Below are 18,636 nucleotides of genomic sequence, written 5' to 3'. Positions count from 1 at the left end.
TGGACTATTTCCATGCATGTGAGATCCCCTAAACTTGTAAAAACACGTGTTTTTAATTAGTCATTTCAAACTAATCTATTAATTGCAACTAAAATTTTGAATTTTTTTATATGAGACAATTTTTTGTTTAAAATCGCCTTATACATGAGTTAAATAATTCAATTAATTCATATTATTATCATACGAGTTTCTTATTTTAAAGTCGATTAATGAATTGGTTGCTATAGTAACATGAACTTATTAGCTTAGATTTGATCAATATTCCTCGGTATTATTTGAATTACAACATTTTACTCTTTAAAATAATTTTTTTTTTTAATTTTCATAGCAATTTCAGAGATACAAATAAGTATAATTCTAAATTAAATGTCAGCTATTCGTAATAAGAAATCAAATCTCATGGATCTCTTTAATAATCTAAACCAAAACCAAAATTACCTTGGGAACCCGATTTTAATTGCTAACAATTTTTCCAAAAATTAACACGTTTGAAATGGATAGGATTACATATCAACATGACAACATGCATATATGTGATTTAGTTAATTGGTAACTATATATAGAATCAAAGCATTAGAATTAATTATTCATTCTTGAGACACTAATCATTTCATTTAAGACAGTTTTATTATAAGATAATTTTAATAGTTCCATTAAATTAATTAAGTCATTTGCTTTACCATCAAAACACTTAATTTTTTGATTATATAATTAACTTTTTACATTGATTTGTCTCACTATAAAACAGGCTTGTATAAAGTTTATTGTTTTAAAAAGTATTAAAATTCCAATTGACAATCGTTTCAAAATTTGCTTATCTTGGTTACAAATCCACAATTTAGAAACTTATTGGTAAACTTGTTATATGCAATCTTTGGTAGATTAATCAACACAATGAAATGGTGCAAAGTTCTTTATAATGATCAAATGTCATAAGCAAGCCTGTAGATGGTCTTTCAAATTTTCAGAATCCCCTACATGTCACTTAATCAAGAGTTTCTAAATGTCAAGTCATAACATTGTTAAGTTGCAATTTTGACTCAATTTTCCAAAGATACGTATGTTAATAAGACTGTTAATGCTCCATAAACAATTTGCTTTATGAGATTTTCCAAAGATATGTAGGTTAAGTATTTATCTAACTTGTAACTAGATGATCGTTGCCCCCTTCATTGATTTGGCTATCAGTATTAATATACAAACTACCGAGATAAACTCGGTAACCATTAGCTCTATTCTAGGCTAGGATTATGCCAGGAGATATACACTTGCTAAAGTTGATTATATACCATAAATACAAAGTCAAAGAATATATTTGTAATATATTCTAACATAACTGATCTTAAGGTAATACCATTCATAACTAGAGAAGGTTGTTAAATATTATGGTGGTGTTTGACAAACAACTGATAGCTGGTAACTGGTTATATTGACTAATTTAACCAGTTAATTTTATTGACTGGTTTGACCAACTGATTTTATTGACTGGTTTGACCAGCTGATTTTGAACCCGGTGTTATGAGCATCTTGTTCAAAAAAAAACTTATTCATAATAATAAGTTGTTTCAACGATCTAATTTACCAAACACTAGTTTTAAATGGTTTTACCACCCAATCTTTTTTTTATATCAAAATAAGCTAAAATTATTGCGAAATCTCCCTATGCTTCAAAGTATATTTGTTAACATTTAATATTTAGCTACTATAATATTGTTAGTAGTGGAATCATGTTGTTCCTTTAAGTTATAACAATTTGTTAGTAGTTTCCTTAGGATGTTGTTTACCATAATAATAGATTATAATTTTCAGTAGTTTAGATATATAAAAACCTATATTGTATTTGTTTTCGTCAACATCTAGAATAGCATAAAAATCATTAAATTAAGTTTTTTTATATTTGACCCGTAACTAACTATACGTATATCGTGTGCTTGTATAATCGATCAAGAGATCAAAGGAGAGTCACTTATCAAGAAATGCTATTGGGTTTACAAATTTCAACATGTACGTTCATTTGATGATGACCTAATGGCTACTGGATGTCAATTTAAATTGAAGTATTGAATAACTGCACATGCATTGGGCCTGAATTACATCTCTAAGACAAATTGCACATGCACTGGCCCGGCACACTTACATTGCTAGGCAAATCAGATTGCCTAGTATGAAAACCGTTTTATCATGAGATGAGCGAGATAAGCCTATATAATCTATCTATTTCTCAAAGTAATCACATTAAAATTATAAGTAATCACTAATATAATAGATAAAATGTACACATCCTATTAGAACATATATATTTTCATCATAAAACCGTCTCATTTAAAAATGTATGAAGATGATAAATATCTTAAAAGTTTCATGCCAAACTATCTAATTGTGTTGTGTACCTAAGACATTTTGCTGTTTTTAAGTAAATTAAATCATAGATAAAATCATCATATTTTTAGTATATTTGAATAGTTTTGTTATGTTGCCTATGAAAATATAATAAGTGTTGTAACTTTAAAAATAAATTTGAGATAATTATAGATCGAATATTTTTTTATATATTATACTGAATTTTGAAAAATTAATTATGATCGACTTTCGCTCACTAGTTAGTAGCTCGACCACAAATATTTGTGAACTTTATTAGATGTTTGTGTGCAATCAGATATAACTCTTTATTCTATTAATATTATGATATTTTTTGCATCTAATATAAGATCATTTTTATTAATTTTTTTAATAACATGAAACGATACTAAAGAATACAATTTTATTTAGAAGGCCGAATTTGAACTCTCAAAAGCAAGTGATATTAACAAGTTGCGAAATAAGTAGGACACTCGTAATTAATATGGCATAAGCTTGGTTGCTCTCAGAACGTAGACGGCCTACAATACCCTAGTCCTGTAGGAGATACATGTACATTGTACGTAGTGTAACTTGAACCAACGTATATACTCAACTCTATTTTATTGGTTTTGCTATATATTTTATTTAGATAATTTATGAAATTTGTAAAATTTCTGTTTTTTATCATGGCTCATACTATTTATGTTTTTATTCTCATCTATATAATAAATTTATATTTTATTTTATCCACACTCTTTTTTAGTTCCTTATAAATCATACTTTTTACTTATTCTTACCTTTTTTCTTAATTTGTTCATAAATTTTTGTGAGAGACGGTCTTTTTGAGAGATCATTTCTAATTGAGCCGGCCCATTATATATTTTTTAAAATATTGTGAGTAGGCATTAAGAATAATGTAAGTGTATATTTAAGATATTGAAAGTGAGCATTAAGAATACGTTAAGTAGACGTTAAGGATAATATAAATAGGCAATAAATAGGTATTGATTTTTAATGGGTTGGATTTAAGATATGTCTCTAAAAAACGGACTTTCAAGAGACCAGCTGCATCCTTGTAGCCGCTACAACATTGAAGATGATCACAACTTTATTGAAAAGGATTACTTCGATTTACAAAAATCCACAATAATATACATTTTGATTGTGCATTAAAGCCAAATTAAAAGCAAGATTATAAAATTATGCTTTATGAAATTTTACAAATAATGCAAGTAAAAATTTAAAGTAATAATTAGACAATTTTATTACATTATAATAACATCTTTCATATGAGAGGTTTTTAAATATAATTGTAAATTGATTAATACATGTTAATTTTATATCTGACAATAAATATTACTATTAAAATAATAATTGAGGGACATATAAACCATATTGAAATCATAACTTTAATTTTAATTTCTTGTCACATTAATTTTATATCGATTACAGGTACAATAAAATGTACGTTATATATGCTTATATACTTAATTTTATCGTCTATTTTACTCTCTTTTGTACTGTTTACTTAAACTTTGAGAATTTGATTAAAAAAAAAAATCCCAATTCCTCTTAAGAATAATATCAAGAACAAATTGATCTTTTTCTTGACAATAACATTTTTTTCGGTTCAATTTTAACTGTGTAGATCGGTCCCACTACTCCAATAATTGATTTTTTTAACATCCCCGAAACCCTGCCAGCTTATTCTCCTGAAAGATCGATCAACTTGAGTTTAGGCCGGATGAGTAGAAAGCGTGCGGGTTTTTTCTCCTTTGTATTATCATCTATTATTCATTTTTATATTCGCCAATATATACTGCTTATAAGTGTTATGATTAGGATCGGAAAAAAAATAATAAGTGATACCTTTATCAATAGAGAAAAGAAGATTGCGGTCCCTTCAACCCTCGACTCGTAAAAATTATCCATAAGATATGATCAGTGAAAATATCACTCTCATATTTTGTTGGGATGATTTACCCCATGTTATTGGCATGATTTATCCCTCATCTATAAATTAAAGATATTGTGCACTTTTAGGAGTTGTTTGGTATGAACTTTTTAATATCAAGTAAGGGATTCAATTACCATTATTTTACATTTTTTGTTTGATATGATATTAGGTTAACCCAATCCCTTTCTTGAGGATAATAGATACCCTTATATTGTTACTACTCATTTATGTCATGTAACAAATTTCTTTTGTAAGATCAAGTAAGTATTTTCCTTATATTTTCATACCAAACAACATATAACTACAACCCATACTCTTACCCTTACTCCTCTTTATCATTTCTCTTTCCATTACATGTTATGTTCCCATACCAAACACCCCCTTAAAGTTATTGGAGTCATTTCTCCATTTGGCCATCTATCTATACAATATACTAATGAAGAAACGATTAGGACACATGTTGACTTCATAATAAAAAAATTTGCCGCTCTTTTCATGTTCTTATTAAACAAATATTTTTTTAGAATATCATGTAATATCTTTCTGATTAGATTTGTTTATAATAGATTAGTAACAAAAGATTTTAAAACTATATCTTATTTACTAATTTTTACTGTATACAATCAATTAAGATATATAGTATCTTTTAATTACAATGGATAATTATGGGATATCATATTAGTTATTTATGTAGAAGAATTATTTTACTTAAAATATTTTTGAAATAAATTAAGAAAATAAAATAAATTTGAAATAGTTACTTTTATAGATAATCATATACACTACTTACATGGCTATATTAAAAAAACTATACAAATTAAATCAATTATACATTAATTATTCAAGTAAATAATAAGAAAAAGATGTTGGTGAAATAAATTTCAAATTATAATTCTATCACCTATATTTGACAAAGTTATAACACATAAATAAATAAATTAGGTTATAAGTTGATTATTATAGTAAAATATTACTCCATTCGATTTCTCAATGAAGTTCCCACAAGGAATGTTCACGGGAATTAAAAAAAATAGAATCTTTTAAATAATAATAGACATATTATTTTATTAAATAATAAATTTAATGGAGAAAAAATGGAGACCATAAACATTAAAAAAATATTATATAAAAGTTAGTGAAAAAAATATAGGGACCATAACTAATAAAAATATTTTAATAAAGTTAGTGGAAAATATATAGAGATCATAAAAAATATAAAAGTAGTGTTAAAATGAAGTTAATGTAAGATATGTGGGGAGCATAAGTATTATTAAAATATTAAATCAGGAATGAATAAAGTTATTTTTGTTCAAAATTTGTGACATAATAAAAAATATTTTGTATAGAAACAACAAATAGAACACTTCAAAATGACAAATGGTAGGAACTTCTTTAAGAACTGGAGGGAGTATGTTCTGTAGGTTGAAAACTTATTTTAAGGTTTTACAAAGACATTTAACATTTAACTTATTATTTATATTATTTTTTTATGTGTTGAAAATTTCTATTAATTTATGTAATTACTTATAATCTATATTATTTAGTGCATGAATTTATGATTATGTTTTATATATTTTAGTAATATATATCTCAATCTAATAGTTATACTTTTACAGATTTTAAAACAAATTAATTTATAATTTCAATATGATTTTGGAGTCATATAATAATTTTATTACTTATATAAAATTAGTAATTTTTATTTAAATAATTCATAAATCATGCTTGGCATGGGAATCTATCTAGTTGTCAAATATAATTTTGAAATGATATTTTCTAATGTATAAAGTATGTGCACTTTGTGTTCTGCCGATAATATGCTGGCATTAACAATAAATCCTGCAATACTTGCATACTCAAATATTGACATACATAATTCTTTTCAGTGTAACTAACTACTCTATTTTCACGGTCATGTTTGAAATACTAATTTATGTTAGCTCATATTAATTCTTTTTGTAATATTTTATTTTAAATTATAATCTTATGTCGACCAAGGTTTGCAATCAAACATGTCATATTGATATTATGATGATATAGGTTGTATAATATTAAATATCCTTTGAAAGCAACGAAAAAGAAAAATTAAAATCATTCAAATGCTCCTAGTAATGATACAAATAGATTTCAACTTGAACGTAGGGGGTCCGGCCTTGACTTAAAGATAACCTTGCCCATCCAATTACACCATTAATATCATAATAATAAATTTCTATTATTTTATTATTTAATTTTATGATACTTTGCATTTTATCAATTTTTTGAAACTTTAGCACCCATCAACTTGAATCCCATATAAAATATCCAAAAAAAATATCATAATTAAATAAGCCGCCATTATTGTATAGTGTTTATAGCATCCCCTATAAATACATATTATTTCCTCCAAATTTTTATCATCCAAAAATCAAACAAAAAATAATATATACCCATTAAGAATATCCATACAAAAATCATAATGGAAACCTTATCTTCAAAAAATTATTTTCCATTTTTTGTTATGTTTTGCATTATTTTTGCGCAAATTAGCCCAAATGTAGCAATCCAACGTTCAAACAATCCTCCAACATACACAAATTTTCTAAGATCATCATGTAAGGCAACTCTTTACCCTGACCTTTGCTACAATTCCCTTTCAACCTATTCCAATGCCATCCAAACAAACCCTAAAATGTTGGCGAGCGCCGCCCTTTCAGTGACCTTAACCACCTCGAAAACCACCACGGCGATGTTCTCGAAGATGTCGAAAGGGGCGGGGATAAGGCCAAGGGAAGGTGGTGCTTTAAGGGACTGTTTGGAAGAGTTAAATGATTCAATAAGTGAGCTTGAAGAATCTATTAAGGAAATGAGTGAAATGAAAAATGGTAAGAAAATGGGTGTTATGATGAATGATATACAAACATGGGTAAGTGCTGCATTGACTGATGAAAATACTTGTATGGATGGATTTGATGGAAAGGTTATGGATGGAAAGTTAAAAAATGTTGTAAGAGGGAAAATTGTGAATATTTGTCATCTTACAAGTAATTCTTTGTCTTTGATCAATAGTTATGCTTCTTTCATTAATAATTGAGCATTATAATTTCAGCTAATTTAGTAGATAATTAAAGATATATATTTTAAGGAACTTATTTAAAAATAAACGTGAGTATATTTTGCGTATTATTTTTACGAATTAATGGATTGTAAGATTTGTTTAGTTGGTTGATTAAATATTATTTAGATAAAGAGTGTGTACGTAAATATACTTCTATGAGAATTTTATGATTGTTTTTGGCTTATATTAATCATGAATCATATGAAGCGTGCATCGTTTAAAGTTCCGAGTCTTTTGTCTCAATTATTTTTGGACAATCGATCTACAACATAATATATTTTTAATGAGATGTATTTTGGAATTTTTGATTTATATATTCACTACTTTAAATTTCTTATGATATATATATATTAAATTATTTTTGTTTGTCAATTTTAGAATATTTCATTTTAGAGGAAATGAATTTGAGGGTATATATTGATCAAAGATAAACTTATTCACATTAAATTTTGTTAGATTCATTTCAATATAACGGTTTTTATTATACACTTTCATAACTTTTATGATGCGTATTTAGAGATATTAAGCCTGTAATCACACTTACTTCTCGGTTAAAGTAAATACTATTTATCCGAGGAAGCATCTTAAATTCGATCCTCATTTAATTCTCGTCCTTATTCGACTAATTATGTAATAACAACATAATAGTCAAATAATTATGTTTAACTTTTATAAACATAAAACTCAACTGTAATCTAATTCGAAATGTATACCTTTGTCTCTATACTTCCACTTTCTTCTCGATCTCTTCAACACTTTATTCACGGCTACAAATAACGAACACTTTTCTCGAGCCATGTGAATACGGATATCATTTTGTTCATTGACTTCAGAAAAGAGGTCGAACAAACCGAATATGCATTTATTGTATACGTTAGTCACTTTTTTAAAAATGCGCCAAAAAACGAGAAATATTAATGCCATCGAAAAATTTAAAACTTTTCCAAAAAAAAAATAGCCATGACAAGCAGCCTAAACCCACACAGAAATCCCAAAAATAGTCAGAGACAAATACAGTAGGTGCCAAAGTAAAAATTTCAACCCAAATTTAGGCGTCAGAAGAAAACAGAACACCACAAAACAAAACACAAGTATAAAAAGGGTGTATTAATTGCAGAGATCAAAGTAGGAGTATAAAACAGAATTATAAACAGAAGTACAAAACAAAATCAAAGTAATACTCCAAATCATTTATTGCAAGAAAACAAATGGTGAAGCAAAAAGAACTAAACAGTTACAGTAGGAACGAAATAATGCATGAGTTATTGCTTAGTGTTAACAAAAAGGGGAAGCCAGCTCATGGATTAATGCGGGATATCGCCAAAAAGTACGGTATTCACTGGAAGACCGTAAGTAGAATTTGGGCTACAGTTAAAAATCAACAAAAGGAGGGGGCCACATTAGATGCAACTAGGAAAAAGTTTGGCAAAATCACCAACAGAATAATACCATTTGATGAAAGCAAATTCCAAGCCTTAGAAAAGTCCAAAAAGACAAGTCAAAAGGCAGTTGCAAATGTCATGGGTGTTAGCCAATCAACTGTGTGGAGATGGAAAAAAAAAAGAAACACATACACAAGCATACAAATGCAATCCACTATTAACCGATATACAAGAATGACAAGTTATTCTTTTGTATTAGTAGTTGCATTTATGATGAGCAAACAGATACTTTCGAATTCAGTGACATGTCTAACATAATTCACATAGATGAAAAATTATTCTATCTCACTAGAACACAACAACTTACTATCTTAACCCAGGAAAATCTGAGCCACATAGGGAAATACAGTCAAAAAGATTCATTCCCAAAATTATTTTCATGTGTGCGGTTGCTAAACCGATGTACTCTAGTGGAGGTGAGCTAATATTTGATGGAAAGATAGGTATCTTTCCTTTTACAACTCAAGTGCTAGCAAAAAGAAGATCCAAAAATAGGAATAGAGGGGAACCAGAAACTAAGCCCATTCAATCCATAACAAAGACACACATAAGGGCAATGCTAATTGACAATATCTTACCGGCTATTAGAGAACAATGGCCAGAAGGTGCAAGCAAAACAATTTACATTCATTAGGATAATGCAAAAGCACACATTCTAGACAATGATCCAATATTCAGGGAAGCTGCAAATCAAGGTGGATTTAATATCCATTTAATTCAATAGCCTGCAAATTCCCCTTATATGAACGTGTTAGACTTAGGTTTTTTTAGGTCTATTCAATCGTTACAACACCAAAAAGCAGCATACAACTACACTGAATTGGTTAGGGCTGTGACAGGTGCTTTTGAAGCTTTAGAACACCACACATTAAGGTATGTTTGGATAACCTTACAAGCATGTAAGGTTGAAGTACTTAAAAAACTTGGTGGTATTGACTACCATATTCCACACATGAACAAAAGCAAACTAGCTAGGGAGGGGAGACTACCAGATTATTTAATAGTTAAGAACGAAATCATTTATGAGTCACTCCATCATTGGGATGCAAATTATTTAGAGGTTGCTTTACTATACTTGGGAATTGAAGACCAAGAGGTTTTCCACTCAGCAATAAAACCAACAACAATCGAGCCAACAACAACAGAACCAACAACATTTAATGTGAGGCAACAGGAATACCAGCAGCATCAACAATCAACAGAACCAACATTTAATGTGAGGCAGCAGGAATACCAACAGCAGCAACAATCAATAGAACCAACAACAAAAGAACCAACAACATTTAATGTGAGGCAGCAGGAATACCAGCAACATCAACGATCAACAGAACCACCAACAACAGCACCAACAACAACAGAACCAACAACATAACAACAGAAATACAACAACACTCAGCAATAAAACGACCATCAACAGCAACCAAGCAGTAGCAACAGATCCAACAACACTTTTGGGATTTGTAATGGCAAAATGTTTAGGGTCAAACATCATGTAGATTCAATCAAGCTGTTTATGACTAAACATTTAATGGATTGTTTTTGGGACTTTTAAGGGCAAAAAAATCATTTTAGGCGCATCTCTTAGAAAACATAATATTTTCATCATTGAGATCTGTAACACCCGAATTTCCTACCTTCCTTCACGTTTCCAACCCCTTAAATGAAACCAGAAATCGTGAAGGAAGGGAGGAAATTCAGGGGTGTTACAAGATCCATAAACATACTCTTTGCCTCCTAAAATCATGAAGATTGGTGGCACTGAGAGTGTGTATATGAATTTTTGTAGCAACTAACAAGCCCTCTTTTCAAAAATCATTGAGCTTTTCTTTGGCCTCAATAAAAAAAATCATCACAAACCAACATACACGAAGATGCATAATCAAAAATAACAAAAACGAAATGTAACATCATTAGTCAGAGGGAAAGAGTAACCGTTTCACATACGAGAGAAGGGCCCCTTAACATCATAAACAGTATCATCATCTTCCCCATCATAATCTTCTGAGTCAGATGAAGGAAAATAGTCGTCATCAGGTAGATCAAGTCTCAAATCAAACATAGCCGAAATTTCTTCATCCTCACTGTCCATTATTCTTCCTCAATTTGGAGAGGTTTCAACAGATGAATGTGGTGAGGAAATATACGAATCCGAATCTTCAAAATCACCAAACAACAACTTTAGTGCAGGATGAGAGAGAGAAGAATTAGGTGACTTCATTACCGAATTTAGGGTTTTAGAAGAGAGGAAGATGAAGATTTAGGGTTTCAGAAGGGTGACTGCATTACCGGATTTAGGGTTTCAGAAGGGTTTCACTGTAGCGCCGTCGAAGAAGAACAAATAAGGAAAATGAACATCTAGGGTTTCAGAATGGGAAAGGGTTAATGAAAGGGATTAAGAATGGAGAAGGGCGAATTAGAAGGGGGAAGGGTTAATAAAGGAGGGAGTAATTAGTTAGAGTATTAATTAGGATTGTGGGTTTCATTAGTGTAGTTAAGTTTTTAAAATAAGGGTGTTTTGGTAGTTATAAAAATAGTATAAGGGCAATTTAATCTAATTTTTATGTTCTTATATAGAAATGGGATAATTGAAGTGAACTGCTCAAATAAAAAAATGGGACGACTCAAATAAATGGAAGGGAGTATTATATAGCACATGCAAAAAACTAGATTCCATTTATTTCAAACAAGATCAATTTTATGGGTATAGCTTAGAGCTTTACGTCTCAATAAAGACACGAAGGTGAAGCAAAAGGCCCATGAGCACATGGTTGGATACTATCACACAAAGTATCCATTGGTCAAGTGGGTAGGACATGCATGCCCTTGTGACTTGTGAGTTGTGATGGAGGGACCTTCAAATTTGTACATTTGAGTTACATCTATCTAATTTCCATTTCAAAATATTATTATAGTTTGGGTCAGGGAATTATTGGTAACCATTACATGATATTATTATAGGGTGAAACGATCATTCATCATTATATGAGTCTCATCGAATTAACTTAGCTGTTATTTTATCTAAGTTATTATTAATAAACTATTAACTAAATGATTAGAATTATAATTTAGGCAAACACAGGTCTAAATTTCCCTAGATTTGTCATCAAATTATTCCTTGACATTTTTTGCTTTCAATTATTTTATGAATTATTGTATTTCATAATGGCTTTGTTGAATAAATACGGAGGAACACATATTGAATTGAATATCATTTTATAGAAAAATAATTTTAGCATATATATAAAATATAGTCCGAAAGAATTAAAATGCTCATTTGAGAGTCATTTTTGAAAATTTTGAACAAACAAAGATTACCAGCTACCAATGTTTTAATTTTAATATTCGTATGGTATTTTTTATCAATATTAATTTTAATTTTTTAGGAAAACCATTTATTACAAATTAAAATCAATAAAAGAATAAATGATTAATTCAACTATTTCTATTTTAGAGGTATATATATATATATATATATATATATATATATATATATATATATATATATATATATATATATATATATATATATATATATATATATATATATATATATATATATATATATATATATATATATATATATATATATATATATATATATATATATATATATATTGATATTAAATTTACAATTAGATCATCATCATCATCCTACCCAATGTATCCAACTCATAAAAAAACTATGGATAGGATTTAGAGAGGCAAGGACAGCAGCAACTCATACACATAAAGAGAGCGTGGTCAAGGGAGTCCCTCGGCTCAAGAAAGACTCGGGTATTTTTCAATTGAAGAATAAATATCACTTTTCTAGGTAAGATCTTGAGTTCAATTTTCACCTAACCACTTAAATTTGGTTCAGAGCGTTTCAATGGGGTAGAGGAGCAACTAAAAAAAGATACATCTACTTTAAGAAATAAGTAAAAGAATATTAATCATACAAAATCAAGTTTTAGTTAATTATATTAATCCTAATGAACTGGTTCATCTAAAAAAGCAATTAAGTAATTCCTTGTACTTAAAACATCACAAACAACTAGGTTTCCATTCTGATACGATTTTCACAAATTCTTGTGATAGACGGTCTCTTCGAAAAATCATTTCTAATTGAATCAGACCATAAAGAAAATTGTAGAGTAAGAGTATGCATTAAGCTTTGTTGGGTTGGGCCTGAGAGACGATGTCATGAAACCGACTGTATGATTTTACCCATGGCCATTTTGATAGACTTGTTTGGAACTTGATTAGCTATCTCTGTTAAATAGTGGCCATACAACATGACATATCACGTTTCTGTAGAGCAGTATGAATGATGATCATGGTGATAAAGATGCCGGAACCGAAAAAAATTATCTCGGTTTTAATGATTAAAAGTCGAAATTTGAAGATTCAAAAAAATAAGAAAACAGATTTCTGAAAAAAGAAAAAACTGTCGATCCTACTGTGTAGTATCGATGGAATCTCAGTTCTACAGAATCAGTCATTCGTTGAAGGTGGAGGCCTCAAGATGATCGTTTAGGCGGAGACATGTTATGTATTAGAGATAATCCGGTGGTAGCAGCGAAAATCCCCACTGAAACTTCTGTAACGTTCAAATAATAGACAATAATAAATGTCCATACTTGGTTTTAGCACAGCGTGGTAAGAGGCAAAAAAATGTAAGCAAGTTACCGAGGAGAATATGAAGAGCTTCAATGAGTTGTCGCCGTTGTTTGTTCCAGCAGTTCACAACCTCGCATTGAATAACCTGCACGTCACACAGCCGAAGGATTGAAACAGTTGGGAGTGAAACAATCACGACGATAACTGATTCAATAACGGAGTAGAAATGGTGTAAAGTGAAGACTATATATACGAAGTGCTAATGTCATGGATACTTGAATATTAGGATACTGTCTATGGTACTCTAACACTTCATTTCACCGATACTTGCATATGTTGTATGCTCAAAACACAAGAATCGACGAAGAAAGTTTGCACATTGGACCAAAAGCATACAAAACGCCTACGAAGTGGCTAATTATTGAGCGCAAAATTCAATGGTATGCATACATGATCATCGCCATCGTTATCCTCATCAAAGCTTTACCAACGTGGGTAATTTCTTTCAAATATATGCTTTATTAGGAGTTGCAAGGCCAAAGATTTATAGTTTTTTGGATTCAGATTGTAATGGACTATATCAAAATGGCTAATTAGATGATATGCACTTTTACGTGAAGTTGTAAATGATGTTTGCTACCATGGGTCAATCGAAAAACTACTTTTTTGTTATCACTAATAAGGGTATGGTTGCGTACAACCAATCCCCCAAAGGCCCAAACCCCCATGTAGGTGGGGGCCATTTTACAGCTTTGGGAAAATGGATTGTTGAATGGAATGTGGTATCAAGTATTTAGGCAATGGGAAGTATATTAACAATTACCAGAAGCCCTTAGAACCCATAATATTGAAACTTACTTACGTTTGAGCTCTATTTCCACTCCAAATGACTAATTCACCTAACGACCTAATGATACATCCCACGCATAATTGATCCAAGAGAAGTCGATGACACGATATCCATAAGCTGCTTCCCCATCCTTAATTTCTAAATTTAATAAATCCGTAAAGTCAGTTCCTGGAAAACTATGTTCGCTAGAAAACTATGTATTGAAAAAGTCACCAAGGAAATAAATGAAAAAGAACCGAGATATTGCTCAAAAGGGACATCTTCGCTAGAAGATTGAGATTTCTAAGTGCATCCTAATAATAAGAACCCAATTCAATCCGTTACGCTCTCAAGTTTGAACTACAACAAATCAACAAGACAACAATAATGCCAAAGATTAAACCCTAGCAATACATGGTTGACTACATAAACCAAAACATATCAAGGTGCTGAGATTGTCACTATATTTTCACACAATCTATTTGCTTCTCTCATCTATAGATTTCTCTCAGGATGATGTTTAGCTACACTCGGACTATCAAATAAGCAGCAAAAGGCAGTGGCGTGCGGTAAGGAAACGTCTGGCATCAAGTTTATATTATGGTTGATGGACATATGAGATGATTCGAAATTTGAAGAATTAGAATAACACAAGAATCAAGATACACGTCTATTTTCAACATTCGTGAGATATGGAAAGCTTGTCCAATTTATATACCCAACAATAAAACGTCATTACCTCAAAAAATATATTGGTCTTTATTGCACAAGCTAATGAGAGCAACACTGCGGCGCATGACGTGATCAAGTAAATTTTCAAGAATGTTGACCGGCTTTGCCTTCGACCTTCAAACATAAAGCAATGGATGAGATACATATAAATAAAAGACCGATGCACAAAAGGAAGATTCTAAATGACAAAAAGCAACAAGTATACTGACCTAATTCACCAATAAGAAGAGAAAGAAAACTGAGAATAACTGATGAAATGCCAAACACATCAGGGTTTTCTCCCTTTAGCAATGGTAACAATGTTAAAATAAGACCACCTACTAAAACAAGTCCCTACATGAACAACTCTTGATTAGTATCAATAACTTGCGAATGAAAGACAACATAAACTAATTAACAACGAAAGATTATCAAATTCCATATCATGTTTCTTAGAGCCTCAAAGAGGTAGATCTTCCAAGCAAATATGCACTTAGATGTTCCAAATATAGCTTAAGCCCCAAAGTCTCTTGATAGTTAGAGAAGCCAATGAAGGTGGAAATACCTTCAACAACTTAATCATTTTTAAGCATTTAAGCAAGATATAATCTATGCTGCTTTAAATAGAGGTGCTTCCCGGTTCCCAGGATCAAAACCCAAAAGAGGTCTAGAACTACTCGATAAAAGCGATCTTATTTCACTCTTGTTTTTCATTCATGGCCTTACTCAAGGACACCGCTATATGCCTATATTAGGTTGGACTTTAGATTGACTTGTTTCTGCTTACACCTAGGGTCTAATTGACAAAACACTCGTCTCCAAAAATTAATGAAATGTGTAACCGTCTACAACATCAACAAGTGATAGTAACAACCAAGATACTCTTACAAGTTGACTTTTAGAACCCCACATGCTTTCAAGAATAGCTAGAAATGTAAGCAATAAGCCTCTCAATGTTTGATAGCTTAAGTAACTGTATACAACATTAGGTTACCCCAATGCCACTAAATAACCTTATGAAGAACATAAAAGGATAAAAGCTTTCATTTTTCAGCCACCATATCTATATGCAAAAAATAGTTATTTAGAATACAAATCATGCTACCATCAAAACTTCCAAAGCAAAATGAACTCAAAATTCAACATCTCAGATAGTAATAAACCATTTAAGAACACAAGCAAGATAACTCCCAAAAACTCGACAGTCCATCAACTAAGACCCGGTGTTCAAAATAACCCATTGACAAGACCTAGCTATCTTTGGTAATGGTCGGCCACAGCCTCCTCGGTATTTGGCCCACAAATTATTTTAACTCTACGCTGACTAACAATATCCATTGATCTCAACGTCAACATAATAAAACCCCTCAAAGACCCTAAATTCCCCCATACCTAAAATCCTTTTTAAAATGTTGATATGGAAATTTTAGCCCCCAAAATCTTGGCTTTGCCTCTGCCCATTAATGACTTTAACTAAGATCCAATGTTCAACTATTCAAATTGAAATTCCACCTCAACAATCCATGAAGTAAATCCACAAAGTTTGCATCTTTAACTACCTTAAATCCCTAAACATAACGATACTCGATATTCCCAATTCAAGATTTTCAATATCTACTTCAATTCAAACTAAATTTTAAACATTCAAGCTATATAAAACTCAAAAATTGACAAGTACAGAAAATTGATTTGTTGCAAATGAATACCTGGATTAAGAAGAATGTAGACAGACGAGACTTCCCTTTGGCCACTTTAGTGTACCCTATTGATCAAAATTCAATAATCAAAAGATAATTTCAGATTTATATGTCAATAATTCAATTGAAAGGGAGAAAAATTGGGAAACAAAAATGAAAAATGTATAAGGAAAAAAGAGGGTATACTTGAATCAACGACCATGCGATAGGAATAATCGGAGCCATCAGTTCCCGACGGCCTTCCGGTGGCTGATCTCCTCGGCTGCATCTCTTTTATTTGAGTCAAAATTGTCTAAAGTTCTAAATTTCAGGGCTTCAAACACGAACCATGTTCTACGGCGTTTAAGTACAGTCATTTTGTTTCCCCTTGAATTTTTTTACTTCCACTAATTTTCTAAATTATTTCGTCTATCCATGTGTTCTTTTCCCAATTTATACTATTAAATTTTAAAATGTCATTTCTACACTTTTATTAACAATAATATAAATAAAAATATTAGAATATCAATATGTTGTAAAGGTTTTCTGTCGATGTTTTCTTACAGACTAAAATTTTAGGAGTCATATTTGTTTTAAGTCAGATATATTCAATTTGACCATGTCTATGTCAATTCAACTAGTTAAGATTTTGATTATTTTTTTTTGATTATTAACTTTTTTAAAAAAAAGTTGAAAACTTTGATTTTATTTTATATAGGATTAATTCTTGAAAATTTTAACTTTCAACTAAGAAATATTAATTTAGAGCACGATTTTTTCAAATAATTGAAAAATATCACTTTTATGTGCTTGCTATATGCCCATTTTGAATTGTATGTTTGCTAATGTATTAATTCAATTCTTAATATCTATAAGTGTATCGTTAAAATTATAAAAAGTATATCGAGACAAATCATAGACCGATGGCTTCATCGACTTATGGTCCTAGAAAAGTAGAGGCTCTAGCCCTTTGGGTACAGGTTACAACTAGGGCTGAACAGGGTTTGGTCTAAACCGTAAACCAAACCGGACCAAACCGTAATTTAAGTATTTGGTCTGGTCTACGGTCTGAATGGTCTGGTCCGGTTTTTTTTTTTCTTTTAAACGGTTTACGGTCCGGTCCCGGTTTTTAAATTTGTAGACCAAACCGGACCAATAAACCGTAATAGACTCTAATATTAGGGATTACTGATTAGGGCAAACATTAGAAAAGCTTCAACGGTTCAACCCATCCTGCATTCCTGCTGCCGCCCGTAAATTAGAAAAGCTTCCCAGGCCCAGCAATCCAGCATCCTCTCTTCTTCTTCCTCGCATCCTGCCCAGGTCTGAGACGCCACGCCATCGAATCTTCTTCTTCCTCGCTTCCTTCCCAGCGCCCAGCAGCCCAGGTCTGAGACGCCATCGACTTTTCTTCTTCCTCGCTTCCTTCAACTCTGCAAGCTTCAACCCATCGACGACGCTCTGCTTCTGTGGTTCTTCGACGCTCCTCCTCCAATCTCACCATTCACCACGGAATCAAGTGTAGAATCTCGTAATGTAAGTATATTGGTTGATTTTTTGATTTTTTAGGGTTCTTTTTATCAGTAAATTCGAATTAGGGTTCTAAATATACAGTTTTCAATTTTGTTTCAGTTGATTTCAGTTGATTTCAGTTTTCAATTCGAATTAGGGTTTTAAATATACAGCTTTTGGTTGATTTCAGTTGAATGTTAAATGAAATAATCTCATGTATTAAATTTCATGTTAATTGGAATTTGCAGTATTGGAATTTGCAGTATTGGACGAATTAGGGTTCTAAATTGAGAATGTATTGAACGAATTTGCAGTATTGGACGAATTTGCAGTATTGATTTATTGAATGTTAAATGAAATAATCTCATGTATTAAATTTCATGTTAATTGAAATTTGTAGTAATGGAATTTGCAGTATTGGACGAATTAGGGTTCTAAATTGAGAATGTATTGAACGAATTTGCAGTATTGGA

At 30.7% G+C, this 18,636-nt stretch overlaps 2 protein-coding genes across 2 annotated transcripts; one reads left to right on the top strand and one right to left on the bottom strand.

Moving 5' to 3' along the window:
• The first annotated feature begins 5,667 nt into the window (after positions 1–5,667).
• Positions 5,668–7,370, top strand: LOC130807049 (21 kDa protein-like). Its single transcript, XM_057672330.1, has 2 exons — positions 5,668–5,714; positions 6,827–7,370. Exons 1-2 carry the CDS (start codon positions 5,668–5,670, stop codon positions 7,368–7,370), a joined length of 591 nt encoding a protein of 196 aa, XP_057528313.1.
• A 5,224-nt stretch (positions 7,371–12,594) lies between these two features.
• Positions 12,595–17,017, bottom strand: LOC130806935 (uncharacterized). Its single transcript, XM_057672198.1, has 6 exons — positions 16,859–17,017; positions 16,682–16,737; positions 15,206–15,329; positions 15,004–15,110; positions 13,505–13,580; positions 12,595–13,415 (listed from the first exon to the last, which is right to left on the bottom strand). Exons 1-6 carry the CDS (start codon positions 16,938–16,940, stop codon positions 13,336–13,338), a joined length of 525 nt encoding a protein of 174 aa, XP_057528181.1. The 5' UTR covers positions 16,941–17,017; the 3' UTR covers positions 12,595–13,335.
• Between the last annotated feature and the right edge of the window lie 1,619 nt (positions 17,018–18,636).

This window comes from Amaranthus tricolor, chromosome 2 (genome assembly GCF_026212465.1).
Source record: "Amaranthus tricolor cultivar Red isolate AtriRed21 chromosome 2, ASM2621246v1, whole genome shotgun sequence".
NCBI lineage: Eukaryota > Viridiplantae > Streptophyta > Magnoliopsida > Caryophyllales > Amaranthaceae > Amaranthus > Amaranthus tricolor.
Note: the sequence above shows the minus strand (reverse complement) of the source record. Positions and strands in the feature narration are given on the sequence as shown.

Bases quoted from the DNA above. Each gene is read 5' to 3' on its own strand.
- LOC130806935 (XM_057672198.1), bottom strand. From the start codon at position 16,940: ATGCAGCCGAGGAGATCAGCCACCGGAAGGCCGTCGGGAACTGATGGC. The intron at 16,738-16,858 runs GTATACCCTCTT...TTTGATCAATAG, and splicing joins TCGCATGGTCGTTGATTCAA to GGTACACTAAAGTGGCCAAA. The intron at 13,416-13,504 runs GTAACTTGCTTA...TGAACGTTACAG, and splicing joins AGCTCTTCATATTCTCCTCG to AAGTTTCAGTGGGGATTTTC.
- LOC130807049 (XM_057672330.1), top strand. From the start codon at position 5,668: ATGACAAATGGTAGGAACTTCTTTAAGAACTGGAGGGAGTATGTTCT. The intron at 5,715-6,826 runs GTAGGTTGAAAA...TGCGCAAATTAG, and splicing joins AACTGGAGGGAGTATGTTCT to CCCAAATGTAGCAATCCAAC.